We start from the raw sequence: 19,284 nt of genomic DNA on the forward strand, positions 1-19,284 counted from the left end.
CAAACATAAAATGTATGCGACTTAACCTAAAGCCGGCCGAACGAATACAGGGCTGTCAAAATAATATCAATCTAATTTTACGTTTTAAAAAGTTACAAATTTAAAGTTAAAAATAGCTTACTGAACAGATGGAATAATTACATAATTCCAAGCGTCAAACGGCATACAACATTTATCTAAAATAATTATGAAAAGACTGGCTGATTATGTTATGTTATTTTTGTATTGTTCTTATTTTTTTGCTTATCAAAATATTTCACATATTATCTGATGATGTGTATTTTGGATATATCGTAATATGTATCTTGTCTCATTAAAATTGATATTAAGTTGATATAGCATAGGAAAATCTGTAAATCATTAAAATGTTAATTTTGTTATAGTTTTTAATTAAACCTGTACAATTACATATTAGATTTAAACACTGTTGTACTATGTAACTTTTATAATATCAGATATCCTTACGTGAGATGGGCAAGATAAAAAATAAAACTGTAGGATGTCTGCAAAAGATTAAACAAAACCCAGGTCATTGGATACCCGAATGGTAAGCAACTGTATCTATATATTATATTTTTCCGCCAAATTGCACACAATTAAAAACACATCATAAAAATAAGTAATTAGTCTTCGACAGCCCTGGTCGGTAACTTTGCTATCTTCTCAGCGACGCTAGCTTTGAATAAAAAAATGTGTGGGTGTCTCTACGTTAATAATAATTTTTTCTATAAATTATTTCTTGCAGTGGCTTTACTTACCAACAATAATTATTGTACCTACCTATTTTTATAAAAGTAAAATTGCGTTACTTGTTTGTAAAAGTGTCAGACTAAATTAATTAAACTAATCGGGTAAGTAATAAAAAGTCATTAATTGAGTTAGCAGTAGTAACCAAGTAAATGGTAGAATTCCATTTTAAAAGAAATGAAAATATAATTAATTATATTTTCATTTCTTTTAATAAAAAGTCACTTTCTTTTTATAATAAACAGACATCACTATATTACACTTTTTTTAAAAAATATGCATTAGAATTAAACAATGTGTACCTATTTTTTTAATAATTATGTAATAGGTCTTACACATTCAAAATAAATACTATTCAATAATAATGTTTTTTGGATAGCACATGAAATAAAAATGTAGGTAGATATGTATTTCAACATCCTTCGTATGTTTAGCTCTCGGACAATTTCTGGTTAAAACGTTATTAATATATTATTAAGTTTATATCGTGGCTATCCATCATATTGGTTACAATATTTCCCACCAAACAGATGATTAACAAATTGAATTTAGTAACATTTACGTATATTAGAAGATATCATTTTTTGGTCACCCCATATTTTATTCACGTTGACAGTGTTATGTTATGAGAGATCATTATTTACTTTAGACCAAAGCATTGTCGGCGACCTTTGAATATTACCAGTAGAGCAACAATTCCGGACCACATGTAAAAAAACCATATTTTCAATTCTCAAGGGCAATTCTGTAGAGTGCCTCAACTGTAGAATCTGTATACCCTTTCATCCCAACAGAAAAGAATCCAATTTTAGTTTGAATTGCGCTCAAAATGAAGGCATTGTTTTGTTCTACCTACTTATGTGAATCAACGTTTTCCACTATGAAGGTGGTTAAAAGGAAATATGGAAACAGACTCACAGATGTAGGTACATCAGATGAGAGTGACAAGGTATTCACCGAGAATTGAAAAAAATGTGGAGGAAAGTGAATGCCATTATTATCACTAATTATTTTTACTTTTACTCACTTATTTCAAGATATTTTTAAATTTTCATTTTGTTTATACTTAAATAAATAATCAAAGTACGCATTTTATATTTTATTGGAAGTCTGATGTCCTAATTTATTTAAAATAATATTGTAATATATTATGTAAGGTACGATAAAGAATTATGATAAAAAATATAAAGAAGGAATATGTATAAGTAGCTCACCAGACAATTTCAATTTCTGAAAGTAGCTCACATCATTATTGAGTTTGGAGACCACTGAATTAGACCAATGCTATTTTCATAACTAGGTAGGTACGTAATTAATCTTTTAAGCCTACAATTTTGTTATATTTTAGTTGATTTAGTCATCAATTTTAGTCATCGCCATGACTATAATATATTATAGATTTACTGAAGTAGTATTATTTAATTTGTATAGATATTGTATTAAAAAAAATATTGCATTCTTGTAATGTTAAAATGTACACTTTTAGTACTTTTTACTACACTGGTACGCATTTTTGCCTGATTACCTCCCAAAAAATTAGATCAAATGATATAAGTAGATATATTTGTATTAATATATTATGTAGTAACAAATAAATAAATAGATAATAATTATGTAAAAAACATATTTTTAGAATATATTACATCATTTTCATCCTAGAGCCGGAGTGCGGCAAATCGATAGTACTTAAGTATCAATACTTTGTCATCTGATATGACGGCCTGGCCCTACTTATTATGAATTGCCTATGCTTCATTTAATAATCACATATATTATTAATTTATTATGTATCGATCTCATCGAAAACGAAATAAATAGGTAAGCAAGTGTCAGACATACTGCAATGCGCCAAGACGTCGAACTGGAGAAGAGCAAGCACATCACAAAAATAAAGGCCATTGATGCCATTGATGGATAAATCAAATCACCCAGTCTATCGGTATAAGTGAGAGCGCTACATTAAATTTGGCATAATTATTGTTCAGTGTTTTATGTAAGTAGGTATAAAGAAAAAGTATCAATATATACTTGATATTGGTATCGTATTAAAAGAAAGTATCGACAACCCTAAATCTCTGCTCCCATAAGCAGACAAAATTAATCAATTACTTATATATTATTTAAATATTTATGTTATAAAAGAGTCGCTCTCATATTTTCTTTATACTACATATGCCGCACTTACCCAAGTTTTTTGATTTTATTTAATATCTTCTGTTCCCTAAGGAAATTTACCACCATAAACAATCAAAATGTTGCACTTATAATATTATATTATCTTGAGGTTGATATATTTTTTGACTGGTAATAATTATGAGAAATAATTTAACTAGATGCGCTTACCCCAAATGCGGGGGTAAGAGCGTCTACTCGCCTTGTTTCCTTAAAACGTTTTTACTATAATTAATCATGCAACATCTACATCTAATGAATATGGCAGTCGAATAAGAGATTATTGGTGAACAGTCAATAACAATTTCGAAGAGATATTACAATCGTTTAAAGTTCAACATCAGCTTAAAGTTCATCTAGTCAATTTATATGCCGCACTTACCCTAACTCACCTTATTCATATGAATACGTGTATTAAATAAGGCTCTAAGTACCAAAAAGTAGTATTGCCTGTAGTTACAAAATACCAAGTCATTGCAGTAAAATTTCATGAAGCAGACATTTTGAAAAATGTAGTTTTACAGTGTGAAGCAATCACGGCAGCTTCTATAATTTTAGGTATTAAGAACTCGCAAGTGTCAACACACCATCGTCAGCTATTTTATATTGAATGCCGTTGACCACTGCAGTGCTACTTACACCATTATAAATAAAACACGCCAACGGACTTACAACGTCGACAGGTTTAATTATTTTGCTGTGTTTTTTTGACTTGCTTGAGGCACTTAGACTATAGTTGAAGTTATTGGCGTTGGTATGTAGAATATTTTTCTATAAAAATGGCAGTTTTTATTTTTTTGGTACTTAGCGCCTTAATTAATACACGTATTCATATTATTATGTTATGTACATATTGCATTCTGAATTGTAGAGTGAAGACATTTTTAATTATCGATAAGTAGATGTTCTATGCATTCATGGAATTAACAAAACTTGTAAACGCCGTTTATAAATGATTAAAAACATACTAGAAACAAGCACCTATGTATTGATGTACTACAATGGACCATATGTGATATATTTTACTATTCACGAACAACTAAATAAGAAAAATTGCCTTTTACTATTATTTAATAAACCGTTAATTTTCTTGTGCCATTTTATTACGTTTTTATTAGCTCGTATTCTTGTTTGTCCGGTGGTTGTTTGTCCGGTGGTTGTTTGTCCAGTACAAATCTTGCAATCGATTTTTAACTAACTTCCCGACTAGCTAGACATTTGAAACTTTTAGAATATATCAGAACACGATGACAATGCATTCTTTTAATACTTTTAGCCATCTTTAAGCAGAATTGAATTCATTTTCAGTTTTCTTTTTTGTATGGAAAGTTATTTCAGAAAAATCCGCAAAAAGTAAGACTATTATTGGTTGCTGAGTGGGTGGTCCTAGCAAAAATGAAATGTCAAAATGACATTTCAGTATTCTATATTTGTTGGTTTTTTATTTACTTCATATCAAGTACAAGTTTGAGCATATTGCGCATAATAATTCAACAGACAATTTAAAAACGTTGTATATAAAAAGTTCTTTTTATTTTGTAATTATTCAAACTATTTTTTTGAGAAACATTTTATTTAATGGGTAGGTAGGTATGCTATGATTCTGAACTAAACATAATATATTATGCGTTTTAAATACTTCGATTTGCCGCCCTTTGGTAAATGCCGCCCCCGGCAAAATGCAATATACGAGTAGGTACTCATATTATATCTCAACATAAGTTTCAGATTATCCTGTAACAATACAATGCTTGGTGGATGAGATAACCAAGGTTCATCGAAGTAGGTACGAGGTACCGAAAGACTATCGAGAAGAGTGGAAGTAGCGAGGAAGCGACGGATCGGGAATAGTTGATGCATGTGTCAATGGTTTCATTTTTCAAAATTTGAATAAAATAATTAATACTAGGTTTGTACAGTATTAAATGTATGTATTGTGTTCAGTACCTACGTAAAACGTTTGGGAAACGTTAATCTATAGTTGTCAAATACTTGCCTAAGTATAGGTATATGCATGAAAAAAAAGAAATAATATTATGTACTTTTATGCCTTGGTCGCTATTTATTGGTAGGACTAAAAAATATTACGCAATTTTCTGTAATAATTACGAGATGGTACTTAGAAACTGAATAAAATCTATAAAATAATAAACATGATCTGTCAAATCACGGTTAAAAAGAACATTTTTTTTAAAATAAAAATAATGTTTCAAAAGTTAGTTAATTTATTTACACATAATACGAATTTATTTTACCTCCGGCTAATAGTGACTTCAAGATAAATTCCATATCACTTTTCCTCTCCATACTGAGGGTCATGGTGATATTTTTTAGAAAGTAGATGGGTATCCAAACACTACACGAATAAAACACTTTCTTGAGCAACGTTATATTTATATCACAGAATAAACAGAATGTAATAAAATCAGCTCGATACTCTTCAGGTACAGAAATAATTATTATAAACACACCAAGCTAAATTATTAATTACTGACATTTCGAAATGTCATCCGCGGACACTTTAACAATGTACATTCTTCGAACCCCTTTCCCCGTTTGTCAACAAACTATATTATTAGATAGATACTCGTGTCATAAAAACCTACGATGGTTCAGACGGAGTAAACCGGTATGACAAGTGCACCATGAAATAATTTGTGGTCATCCTCGCGCACTATTACCACCACCTAAAATTATTTTCTCTCGCTGCCGAAGAACGACTGACATCAAAACACTTTCTCCTCCTAACCTGAAGACGAGCGCTTGAAAGTAAAATCACTGCATTCCACGCACCGTTCCACATTACATTGACTCGATCAGATGTTTTATGAATGAAACGTTTGACTACGGCCGTTTTCTAAATAACGACGTCATATGGAGAGCCACGACCACAGCGGACGATGACTGAAAATAAATACATCAAAATCTTTGCTGCCGACAGTTCCCAGAAAATAATTTCTCATTCGTGTGGGATACCTAGAATAGGTACCTACCTAGTAATAAGTAATATGAAAACGTCAAAATTATTATTTTACTAGTGTCACTTGGTGTCACGGGAAAGTTTACAAATGTTACTATATGTAGCGCTATCTACTGACAACATTAAAAACTAAATCTTCAATATTTCTAGTTTCCTACTATTATTGTTTTTTTAGTTTAATGAAAAGATGGCATTGCATGAATAAAAAGTAATCGTGATATTAAAATTCATATTATAAACCAGAATAATTATTTTAATATATTATAGATACCTAACTATTACTAACCTATGTAATAAAATTATTTCAGAAATAACTATGCAGTTGAAAATCAATTTTAAAAAACTGTTTTATGGAATTTGGGCATGTATCATAAATGATTATAAAACGGTAGGTAACATTTTTACAATAATGTACTAAGGTATTTATGTATGTACCTACCTATCTAATCTTTTTCGGAGATTCATACTTCTAGTACCTAGATCCATTTTTGCAGATCTGTTTCCACAGAAAAGTCTGTTACTCGTCAGTGCGAAAAACGCCAACTGTGGTGACGAATGTTGTCAACGCATAGTACCTACATATTATAATTTTTTGGAAAGACGCGAAAAAACGTGAAGTGTAGTTCCTTTTTGAACAGTATAGCAGAGGTACCTGCAAAAGGCAATATATTAGGAAGTAAGCAAAGTTTTGCATACATATTATTAAAATAAATAACGCATAATTTTTTTCAATGATTTTCATTGATTATTATAGTTCAAACAACTGTGTACTTGCAAAGATAAATATTATCCACAATGTATAATATAAATTGTGTAGGTATAACGGCTAAGTTTCCACTCATGTGAATAGTTATAATTTGTAGGTCATAAAAAACTCTAAACCTATGGCTATGTATGATTTTTACGTAACTAGGATTAGGTATTGAGTATCCAATCCATATCATAAATCTCAAATAAAGATCGCGATTTGAACATATCTTTACAGTGGCATCCCTATACGAAGTGCAATGCCATCCCCTTTCATTTTTAGTTTCAAAACAACAAAATGGATAGTAAAAAACAAATTAGGATTTTACAATGGAATGACAGAAGTATGAAGCAAAAAAAAGAATGATATAGAACTTTACTCAATACGACAAAAAATAACAATAGCATTAATCTCAGAGACTTGGCTGAGGTCTGAATTAGACTATCAGAAATTCAATGATTACACCATGCATCAAAAATACAGAGGGGATGGATACGGAGGAGAGCGATTCTGGTGCATAAAACATTGGCGTCTAAAGAAGAAAGAAAGAAAGACGGAAGAGCTAGGCAAAATAATTATAAAGCTATTTAACAGAATAGGAGTGAGGACCTGATCGACGGATCCCCTTCCAGAAGAGAAGAGGCGATATGACAGCGAGTCACAATCCAAACCACGGTAAAATCACAAAAAAAAAATTTCATTGTTCTCACCCAAAAAGAATTTATGCGAAACATGTGTAAATCGTAAAACCGGGAATTTGCCACTAGCTTCTTTTGATATCCACCAAAATAAAAAAGAGGAGGCTAGAAACGAAAAACAATTGGACAAATCAAAGCAGAAACATGTATATACCATGGATCTTCAGGCAGTACTCTTGAACCCTAAGTCAAATGTTTCAAGCCTCTACTACAAAACAAAGTGTAATGTGTATTGTACATAATTTTTGTGTATTCAATTTAAATACCAAAGATGGATATTATTATTTGTGGAACGAGAGTGAAGAGGCCAGATTTAAGAGATTAAACAGATTTATCATTGACCATTTCCTGTCTTCTTTGACGGCCGAAGAAAAAAAAATAAGCCTAGTTCCTACCTATGAATAAAAAATAAATTATTAAACCTTTCATTTTTCAGATTATAATAAAACACCATTTTTATTAAACTGACATTCAATTGAATGTATATACTACTTAATAAATTTATTTGAATATGCAAACCTCCAATCTCCCAATTTAGTTTCATTATCTTACTAAATCAAACCTGCAATCTCCTTATTTTCGCTAAATACAATAAAAAAAACCTGCTTTTAATAATATATATAAAAATAAAATAAGCCAAATGGATTTTTGAATTTTTGAATTTATACAGTTTTTTCTTCCTCCTAAACATTTAGTGTTTATGGAATTTCGAGGTTTATATGATAAGCCGACGTAATACTACCACATGTCGGCATTGTTATTTACTTGAAAAATCATGTAAAATTTGTGTAAAACCGTTTATGACTGCAGTCGAGTAAGTAATTATTACAATTAAAATTCAATATTTACGGGGCACACAAAATTGTGTTTTTGCTAATTACTTTTCAAATGCAAATAACACGTTAATTACAAAATTAATTAAAAGGGCCCGTAAGCATTGTAATATAAAACAATGGCAGCAATTGCGTGTGCTTCAAAATGTGCTGTGCGTGTGCTTGAAAATATAAGATTCATTATATTTACAAAATGTGAAATATTACACACTTTTTCGGTAGGTACATACTATTTCTAATCATTGTAACCCTGCACCACTATATACTTAAATATTATTTTATAAATAAATAAACCAATTATATTAATTTTACTATACTTAACCGAGTATTTACCAATGATACCTACTTATTTACCTAATTTCATATAGGTACTTACTCTAGGCCAGGGTCCAAGTAAGTAGAATATGTTATTTAATTGTAGATTATAATACTATGTTGGTCATTCATTTTGCCTCGTAATGTTGGTTTCTGAAGCCATTGGACACAAGATTGACTCCATCCAAATGCACATGCTATATTCACGTTCAACGTCAATTTGGGTCATTAGCATTAGGTTGAATGATTGGTTAATAACCATTTATCTGTTTAAAATAAACTAATTAAGTACCAAGTAACCAATTAAAAAAAGGCAAATTAATGACCAAAATTCACAATATATTGACTGTAGTGCTATTCACCTTAATAATGCTGATTGCAGTTCGGGAATTCTCAACCTCTCCTTTGCCCTACTGTGTTTAAATACACTGTTGTCATCTTCCTTAAGAGAGTGTCTATCAGTTGTGCAAGGAACGTCTATTATAATCTGTCAACAATAATGATAATTTGTTATAAAGAAAAATCAGGAAAAGGTTTGATGTGATAGAAGTGAACATATTTAATTGTTATTGTTATTTAACCTTATCATATCCCAGTTGATCTTTGAAGTCATGGCCGTCTACTCGGGATACAATAATCCTATCCTTCCATTTACTGTTTTCTTCAAAGCCGTACACAGAGTCCCTCAATACTTTATATACTCTGAAATATAACAAACCCCTTTCAATACAGTATTAAACAGTTTAGACAGTGGCAGCTGCTCTTTGCATTTTTCCAGTAGAAAAAATACATTTATAGATAAAATAACAGTCTGTTTTGATGTGTTCATCTGATTATGTAGTGTTATTTGTAAAATTAAAATGTCTTTAGTAGGTAATGGCCCTTGAAATATTCCCAGATCGAAGCAATTGCAGATGCGTCACATCACCTTTTGCAGTGGCGGCTCTAGCATCTTTTAGTAAGTGGGGTCAGATGGCGTGAAATATCTAATAAGTACCTACCTAATCAATATTAATCAAAGCGTAAAAAACATATCTTTTGTAGCTATTACTATTACTTCATCTTCATATGCCTCCTGCGTTCGAAAGAATCTTATTGCTACAAGAAAAACAAAATAGTCTTTTCAAGGATACACTCGCCCGTCGCTATAGGATTTGTTTCCCGAATAGACCAAATGTCAATTTTACAGGAGACGAAAAACAAATTTCATTGTCGTATATTTTAATATCAGTAGATGTATCAATCATTATTTCTATACTGTATGATTGCAACATTATCTAAGAATAGATTCCAAGAATAATATACTGGTATGAATCAATAAATGCACAGAAAATGCGTTTTATTTACAAGTACACACTGTGGATATTCGGGAAATTTTTAGCGCTCTCTCAGAATAATGGATATTCGGGACAAAACATGGACGTTCGGGATTTAAGACCGTAGCGTATTGCTGCACGGCCCACAGATTACTGAGTGGTCAAAAAGTACACGCCTCAAATGTTATATTTATTTACACGATAATTGTTAATAATTACTTCTACTATTTAAATACTTAATGATCGTAATTACCCAATTTCGTATGTAATAATAACATGCGGCAATCGCTTTTTCGGTTTTGTTCGGATTAACTATTTTTTTATTGAACGAATAATTCACAAGATTTAAGAATGTACCATTCTAATAATTGAACATACTTACATAATTTTTTAAAATCACTTCTGAGAAAATATATTATAAGGTATCTACTACTTCAATTACTAACCGACGTCACGGTCATTTCTCCAATATTTTATGATGGTACTTTCTCGTACTTGCTAACAATTTTATATTAACACTTTTTCCAAAAAAAAAAAAACTATTTATATATTTCTGTATATTATTATATCTATATATTTCTATAATTGATAATTAAACTTATTACAAACCACCAAATAAATATTATATATTTACTATTGTAAGGTATAACAACACAAAATAATAGCATGTATAAATTAATTACCATTGGCTGCTAATATTAGGTAGGTACCAATATCCTAAGTATATAATATCCACCAAATAAATAGTTAGTAACATACATATTAAATTAAATTAACTATCAGCGCATTCAAAAATAAATAATAGCATCGCCTTTATTTTCATAGAAATACCTAGATTAAAAGTAAAATAAAGACAAACAATGTTTGATTAATAATAATTTGAAATAATAATTATTTTTTACGTCATAGTAGTTGCCGGTCATACTGTAGAATTCATATAACCGTTAGGATTTTGTGTCATTTATCAAAACAAAATGCAGTTATTTAGGTTAAAATACTCATTTCCACAACTCTACTCTAAGTTCAGGGCGAACTGGTGATGTATCAGCTATAAATGATCTCTTCAAATTTGATGAATTCACTATTAAAACAATAGTAACGTTAAAAACAATATCAATAAGACGAAATTTGAAAGAAGTCTCCGGACGACCGAAAAATATAAAAGTGGGCGTGATTGTTTTAGAGCTAGACAGCGTGAATGTGGGAGCGAGATGCACGGCGTGAGCGCGGTTTGATTGGCTAAAGTCATATTCGGGAAATAAACACTCAGCCAGAGATATATTTCGACCGAAATTAACTTGGATATTCAGGTACGAATAGTTGGACATTCGGGAGAACACCACGGAATAATTGTAACTTAACATGGCGTATTCGGGTTTTTTAAAAAAATATCTCTGTTCCTAGATAAAAATATATTGTTTTTATAAATGATTTCGGTAGAGTTCGATAAAAGAAATTGAACTGCATTAAAATGTCGATTTCGACAAAAATGGATATTCGGGAAACAAATCCTATAGCGACGTCGCCGTCAACCATGTTTTTTGGTAAACTGTTCGGAGTTAAATGCTTTTTTTGTTTTGATTAGTTCATACACAATAACTAAATCTGTTGGTGAGGTCCTAATCGTTTCACTTCTAGTTTGTCTTCAAATGTCAATGTACTGAACTTATATTTCAATAAATGAACCACCTCATTCATCATAATACTTAATATTATTTATCAAAATTATTTTACTAACGTGAAATTCAGCTATCCACAACTAGTACATTACACTAATTAATATTTAGGTAATACAAATTAATATTGATTTAATTAAATGAAATAGCACATACCTACCCTTTGTTATTATCATTCAAGATATTATAAATTAGATACGAGGGTGGGTCAATAAGTCCTTAGAAAAGCCGACAGGTGGCGCGACTAGTACTGTAAGCAGTTTGTTTTCATGCAGCGGCACTACCGATTCAGTATGCTGCGAAGTTTTAATCAGATTGGTCGGGTTGTTGTTTTTTATTTTCGTACATTTAAAAAAAAAATTTGCTTGTTTACAAAAATGGAGAAAATTGAGCTTAGAGCTGTTATTAAACATTTTAATATAAAAGGGTTAACAGCAAAGGAAATAAAAAATGAGTTGGATTTAGTTCACGGCATATCTGCTCCTTCACTTGCAACTATTTATAACTGGTTAAATGAATTTAAACGTGGTCGTACATCAACAAAGGATGAACCACGCTCAGGACGTCCTGTAGAGGTGACTACACCAGAAATGATCAATAAAATCCACGATATGGTGTTAAGTGACCGACGATTAAAGTTGAGTGAGATAATTGAGGTTACAGGGATCTCAAAAGGTAGCGTCATTTCTATTTTACATGACAAATTGGGCATGAAAAAAGTTTCTGCAAGATGGGTGCCGCGTTTGCTCACAGTCGACAATAAACGCAATAGGGTGGTGGCCTCTAAAGCCCTGTTGTCGCTCATGCAACGCAATCCGGATGAATTTTTTCGTCGCTTTGTGACTGTAGATGAAACATGGATACACCACCATACTCCCGAGACGAAATAACAGTCAAAGCAGTGGTTTGCGAAAGGCGAACCATGTCCAAAGAAGGCGAAAACCGTAAAATCAGCTGGTAAGGTTATGGCTACTGTATTTTGGGATGCACGTGGAATTATTTTCGTTGACTATTTGGAAAAAGGAAAAACAATAACAGGGGATTATTATGCATATTTATTGGACCAGCTAAAAAACGAAATTGAAGAAAAACGGCCTCATTTAAACAGGAAAAAAATCCTCTTTCATCAGGACAATGCCCGTGTTCACACATGTTTACGATCAATGGCTAAAATTGAAGAATTGAAGTTCGAATTGGTCGACCACCCACCGTATTCGCCAGATTTAGCCCCCAGTGACTTTTTCCTTTTCCCAAACTTAAAAAAAATGGCTAAGTGGACAACGTTTTTTTTTCAAATGAAGAAGTCATCGATCGGACAAATGCTTATTTTGAGGACCTTCCGAAAACTTATTTTTCTGACGGTTTAAAAAAAATTGAGAAACGTCTAACCAAGTGTATTGAGGTCCAAGGAGATTATGTTGAGAAATAAAAAAAAAATACAAAAATAAAAACTGTTTTAATGCTTTTTTCTAAGGAATTATTGACCCACCCTCGTATTAGATATTAAAAATATATTTTAAAATTTGAGGAGATAGATAACATATTTGATCACTTACTGGCAAACTAACTAATAAACTAAACCGGTGGGTCATGGGATATGAATTTACAGCCGACCGACAAGATAACTTCATAATATGTTATAATAATAATACGCCCAGTTTTACCTACTCACACTTATGCAAGACCAGGTATTTACTACAGTGTCCCCGGTCCAGCATCGGTAGATGTGGGTAAAATGTGCATAGCACGTGCAAAACGGCCTACAGACGTACGCATTGTTCAGTTTCCTTATGAATATTGAGAATCATAACTGGCAATCGCATATAGCATCTCATAATATATTATTGCTTTGATTTTAAAGGGGCCACCGAATTTCGACCCCAGAAGTATCGTTGTATTGTACTATGTAGGGAGAGCCAAAACTCACATAGAGCATTAGGGATGGGCCAAGAAACAAGAATCAAGGATGGGCAAACAGTACAAATAAAATATATACTTAATTAATTTATACAAAATCAATGTATTATGGTAGGAACGTATAACATGAATATCAATTGAATATTGATTATAGAATGATGATGAGGGGACCGGGGTCTGTCCCCTAGGTACCCAAAGGAAGAGCCGCCCCTGACCTTTTGAGCTATGTGTAGGATATGCCCGATTATGAGATGTGGACAAAATAATTCAGTAAATTTAGTAGATTTCTTAATTTTTTCTTCAAAATATCAGTAGATTGACAAAAATGTATGATATTCAGCGATTGTGTTTGGTGAAGCGTGCATATTGACATAATCTCACAAGTGTCTTTTAAAAAATCATGTAAAAAGTGACTTTTATTCATCACAAATATCGTAATTTCTTCTTTTCCTGACCAAAATTTCAGTAGACTACTGAAATTTTAGTAGATATGGCAACACTGTTCGTGTGGGATACTAGAATATGTACCTACCTAGTAATATGAAAACGTCACAATTATTATTTTACTGTGTCACGGGAAAGTTTACAAATTTTACTATATGTAGCGCTCTCTACTGACAACATTAAAAATTAAATCTTCAATATTTCTAGTTTCCTACTATTGTTTTTTAGTTTAATCGAAAGGTGGCATTGCATGAATAAAAACTAAATGAACATTATTATAAACCAGGATAATTTTAATTTAAATACATACCTACCTACCAATCTATTACTAACCTATGTAATAAAATTATTTCAGAAATACGTATGCAGTTGAAAATCAATTTAAAAAAAATGTTTTATGGAAACTGGGCATGTATCATAAATGATTATAAAACGGTAACCTTTTTACAATAATGTAGTAAGGTATGAATGTAATTAGTACCTATCTAATCTTTTTCGGAGATTCATACGACTAATACCTAGATAAATTTTTGCAGAACTGTTACTCGTCAGTGCGAAAAACGCCAACTCAGGCGACGGATGTTGTCAACGCATAGTACAATTTATTATTTTTTGGAAAGGCGCGGAAAAACGTGAAGTGAAGTTCCTTTTTGAAAAGTATGGCAGAGGTGCCTGCAAAAGGCAATATATTAGGAAGTAAGCAAAGTTTTGCATACATATTATTAAAATTAATAACGCATAAATTTTTTCAATGATTTTCATTGAGTGTTAACCATTAATGAAATTAAGAGAATACCAATACACTTATTATAGTTCAAACAACTGTGTACTTGCAAAGATAAATATTATCCACAATGTATAATATAAATTGTGTAGGTATAACGGCTAAGTTTCCACTCATGTGAATAGTTATAATTTGTAGGTCATAAAAAACTCTAAACCTATGGCAATGTATGATTTTTACGTAACTAGGATTGAGTATCCAATCTATATCATAAATCTCAAATAAAGATCGCGATTTGAACATATCTTTACAGTGGCGTCCCTAGACTAAGTGCAATGCCATCCCCTTTCATTTTTAGTTTCAAATTACCTGCAATTTCGTTAGGTATCTACTTACATATTTTATTGTTTATTTTCGGCCATCTCACACAGCAAATACACAAAAAAAGTTAAATTGACATCCACAGAGTGAGAATTAGAGCATTTCCACAAAACGTGCTCTCAAACAGTGGTTGTTTTAAGTAGGCACTACCTACGTCTGTGGTGCTGACAGGTTTGAAGGCACCTTTATGATTTTTTTCCTGTGCGATAAACCTCCATTACAATGGGTATTAAATACAACAATTAATGGTTATGTTATCATTATCAGGATTCTATATGCATCAAATATATTTTTTAACTAAAATGTCGACACCTTCTAATGAAGCGACCCCATCATCTACTTCTAATTAAGGCTATACTTTAGCTGGGGCACGGTTTAACTAAAACGATCGTGACTACGTGACGCGAAGATTGTGCGAATGACGCGTGCAGAACAAAACATAATTTGTCATAAAAAGTGAACATACATCCATTTAATGTTATTTTTATTGTTCTATTACTAATAATAATATATTCATTGACATGTTTTCTTTTTCAAGTAAATAGGTAACGTTTTTTAGTCATCTTTACACGATTAAATAATTAATTCCCCCGTCGCCATCACAAAACAAATTGACGTGTTCACAGCTGACTTTCGCTCTCCGATTGCCAGCCAGTCCGAAATTTCGTCGCACCTATAGTTGAAAATTATTTGCCGTTTCACTGAAGTATCGTCTAATGCATCAATTACATTGAGCTACTTTGCGAGCTGTTTGTTTTCTTGGCTCGTTCTGTTGGCTTTCAACTTTTCTCGGTAGATTGTTTACTATCTGCTTGTTAGCTTGTTCGATGATGACACTGGGCAGATACAGGCAGATTGTAAATTCGCCAACAAGCAGCTCGTAAAGTAGCTCAATGTCTTTGACGCTTTAAACAAAATATTAGTTAAATGAATGTAATAAATCATCATCACATGTTAAATTATGATTAATTTAGACTACAATAATAATAATTATTATCGCTTATTATTTTCATTGCCGGTTTTCCTTGAAGGGCCGCGACTCTCACTTCATCAGCTGATGGATAGTTAGTTATACACATTATAGGCTATACCTATATTTTTCACAACCACATAATCATTGCAGCACAACTATATTACTTCCCTACTGTATTTTTAACACTACGTGGCGGGTAGATTTCGCAATAGGCGCCTCCAAACTTCTCAACGACCACATTTGACACGAAACAGCTTTGTAAATTTTATAATATATATAATTCTATTACTTGTAAAAAAATATTTTAACATTACAGTTAATTAGTTTAATAATTTATGTTGTAGGGGGGCTCGAAATCAGTTCCCACCGTCTAAAAACTTATTAGGAAATTAGGAAATAAATATTTTTTATGTTAGATTTGATGATGATAAAAATAATCACAGGAAAACTGAAATAATTGTGTCTTTTACTAGTACATACCTCGATAGATATATAGGCACCAAAACAAGGCTAATGCTATAGGTATTCATTATTAGCGATCGCTCGCGTGAAATACGGAAACGAAGATAGAATACGACAGATATACCTACACAATGAAGTAATACACTGTTTTTTTATATATACAACAGTTGAATCTATGCGTGCGCCTTTCTATCTAATCGTTAAATTTATATAAACATCTTAGAGGCATACGTCAGTATCACACTCGACTGAGAGCTCTAGTGAGCCCGCGTGGCGACAGCGGTTTCTAGGCATGCGCCATTCTACTATCGCTTCATCTAACCACCTCACCGTTGCTATTTGACCACGTTATCTATCTACTCATAATGAATTGATGCAAGCGCATTATTTTCGAAAAGTTCAAAACTTTTGAGACATCGAAATGAAACCATCAAACAACTATGTTTATCTGTGAAAGTTTCATCAAAATCGGTCCAGTAGTTTTTTAGTTATAGCTACGGCGAATAGGTATATTTTCTTAAAAGGAGTAGGGGACATGTTATACGAGTATATCTATTTGGCGTTTACCCAATTTTTCAAATTCCTTTACAAAAAACGTTATAGAATTTTAAGTAGAATTTTCCCGTCCAGAATGATAGGCAAGAGCTTTTTTTAGCTTTTCATCCGAATATTTTTTCCATCCATATTCAATGTCCGGAATATATATTTACTTTCCTTCCAAAACATAATATTCCTGGTGAAATTCTCAAATTCTCCAGAATCTCATTAGATAGCTGCCAATTGATTAAGTGAAATGAGAATCTCGAAATTTGAGAGACAAAATTCTTGACAAACGTGAATCAAGTTTTCTCATTCTGTTTTGAAAATATTATCGCCTCGAAAATTACAACCTCTTACTAATTCATAAACTCTACAATTTTTTTTCTGTGCACTTTTACTTTGTACCCCTTGTTTTGACTTGTGTATTGATGCTGGATGTTGTTTTGGGCTTAGCTAAAATAGTACAAGATTGTGTTTTTCGTGGAAAAAAATGAAAGGACACCATGGTAAAATGAAGTACTGGCTTCTTAAATAAAGGGTGCATAGTTATAGTTATAAGTTATAATTATTGTTATAACAGACAGACGAAATAAAAAATAAACAAAAAACATGCAGTATGTAGGTAATAATAATAATCACAATCACAAACACTGATTTTATAATATGTGTAGATTTAATTAACGTTAGTTCGTTATTGATGTTTAAGTACTTGTACTGTATGCTATCGAAATTTAGGATAGACTTATTAGTAGTGGGTATGTACCTACATAAAATAATTTTAGATAAAGTACATACCTATATGTTCTTCATTTTTTGTGCAAATATTAGCTATTGAGCTACTTGAAATATGAATACGAAACTTATTCGTAATTTTACCAGTGGCGCTACGGAACGGAAAAAAATGAACACATCCAATATAAAGCAAAATAAGATTTGTGTTTCTATACATACTAGGTAATGACTAATGAGGAACATACATTCAGTGCTCGAAATAGAAAATCTTACGAACCGGAGCGCTTAATAATCATTTAAAAATATCAAATTATGTTAAATATTTTTCGGATATCATAAGGGCGATATGCCTAATAATCAGGGTTTCATTTATACTTGAAGGGGCTCTGCGCTAATACACATTACCCCCCAATACTTTTTTTTTTTTAAATGGGTATCTACACTACTCATTTTTGCAAAATCACTTATGTTTCGTCAATTGTCTTAGAATTGGGCTCTTATCTTCAAAATTCTATAAGCTCGTACATTTGTGTATTCCTTCGCTGCAAGGTTCTTTTGTGATTTTAAATTATTTTTCAGGTTCCGGAGACCTACTAATTTAAGGTCCTGGACCTGTAGCCCCTTTAGCCCTTTTTAAACACATCTGAAGTCCAAACAGCCTATATTATATTGTAGACCTTGTAGGACTAACCCACGAATCAGTTCTTACAACTTTAAAAACTACATACCTACATGCAATATTATCTCAATAACATGAAACGGAACGCAATTTTCCAAGAATCCACGAGCCGGAATGGTATCTTTTCGAATGTCACGAACAGGAACGGCGCTCCGGTGCGTTCCGGTCTATTTCGAGCCCTGCATACATTATAGGTATAATAATATTATTAGTATGAATGCTATTATCTACCGGTTGTTTACAATACAGGAACAAACAAACTTATATAAATATTATCATTAAATCGGTAACAGAGTTTCTTTTTATTGTCCACTTACGTGCCGCTAACCTAGAATATATTATTAATAAATCTGTACGTTAGAGGATGAACCACGGAAGTCCAGTTTTTACCGTTTTTGAGTTAAATATGCAGAAAATTTTATTTTATTTCATTACACAAATGAATGAAACACTGAAGTCCATAAGTAGTAAATAAACCGATATAGCTAATTAAAAAATCACTGAAGTCCAATTCACTTTAGTGGATAAACAACGGATGTCCTTTTTACGACGTTTATGCTCTAAGAAAAATGTAATAAACCATTATAATAATTCCATAAACACGGAAGTCCAACAAACGTTAGGTAGGTACATATTTTTATCTGTACTATAATTTTCGTTTTTCTTTGTACAAATCCACACGCGGAGTTGGATTTCCACAAAATTTGCACAGTAGACGGAGGCCGACAAGCCGCAGTGCATGGTCGGGGTCCCAAATTTCAGTTTTAGCCCGTTGCACCCCGGGGAGGCAACAGAGCCGGAGTAAGTGGTTGGGGTCTCGAATTTCAGTTTTAACCCGTTGCACCCCGGGACAGTTTTACAATAATAAATTGAATTTGTACTACTTTTTAAGATATTTAATAAAATAAATGTACAAAAAAATTTAAATCTCAGATATTATATTTTTT

General features: G+C 31.8%; 2 protein-coding genes across 2 annotated transcripts in view; one reads left to right on the forward strand and one right to left on the reverse strand.

The window, feature by feature from the left end:
- LOC147068276 (mitochondrial coenzyme A transporter SLC25A16-like) overlaps positions 1-5,834 on the reverse strand; it is a 41,492-nt gene extending 35,658 nt beyond the window's left edge. The window contains exon 1 of the mRNA XM_085953231.1: positions 5,175-5,834. Coding sequence (XP_085809357.1) covers positions 5,175-5,238 — 64 coding nt within the window. The 5' untranslated portion in view covers positions 5,239-5,834. The remainder of the gene's footprint in view (positions 1-5,174) is intronic.
- Positions 5,835-14,402: 8,568 nt separating this feature from the next.
- MFS3 (major facilitator superfamily transporter 3) overlaps positions 14,403-19,284 on the forward strand; it is a 37,632-nt gene continuing 32,750 nt past the window's right edge. Inside the window, exon 1 of the mRNA XM_085953233.1 lies at positions 14,403-14,542. Coding sequence (XP_085809359.1) covers positions 14,506-14,542 — 37 coding nt within the window. The 5' untranslated portion in view covers positions 14,403-14,505. The remainder of the gene's footprint in view (positions 14,543-19,284) is intronic.

Source organism: Rhyacophila brunnea, unplaced genomic scaffold, assembly GCF_057557595.1.
Source record: "Rhyacophila brunnea isolate RB1 unplaced genomic scaffold, BYU_Rbru_1.0 scaffold_3, whole genome shotgun sequence".
Taxonomy (NCBI): Eukaryota; Metazoa; Arthropoda; class Insecta; order Trichoptera; family Rhyacophilidae; genus Rhyacophila; species Rhyacophila brunnea.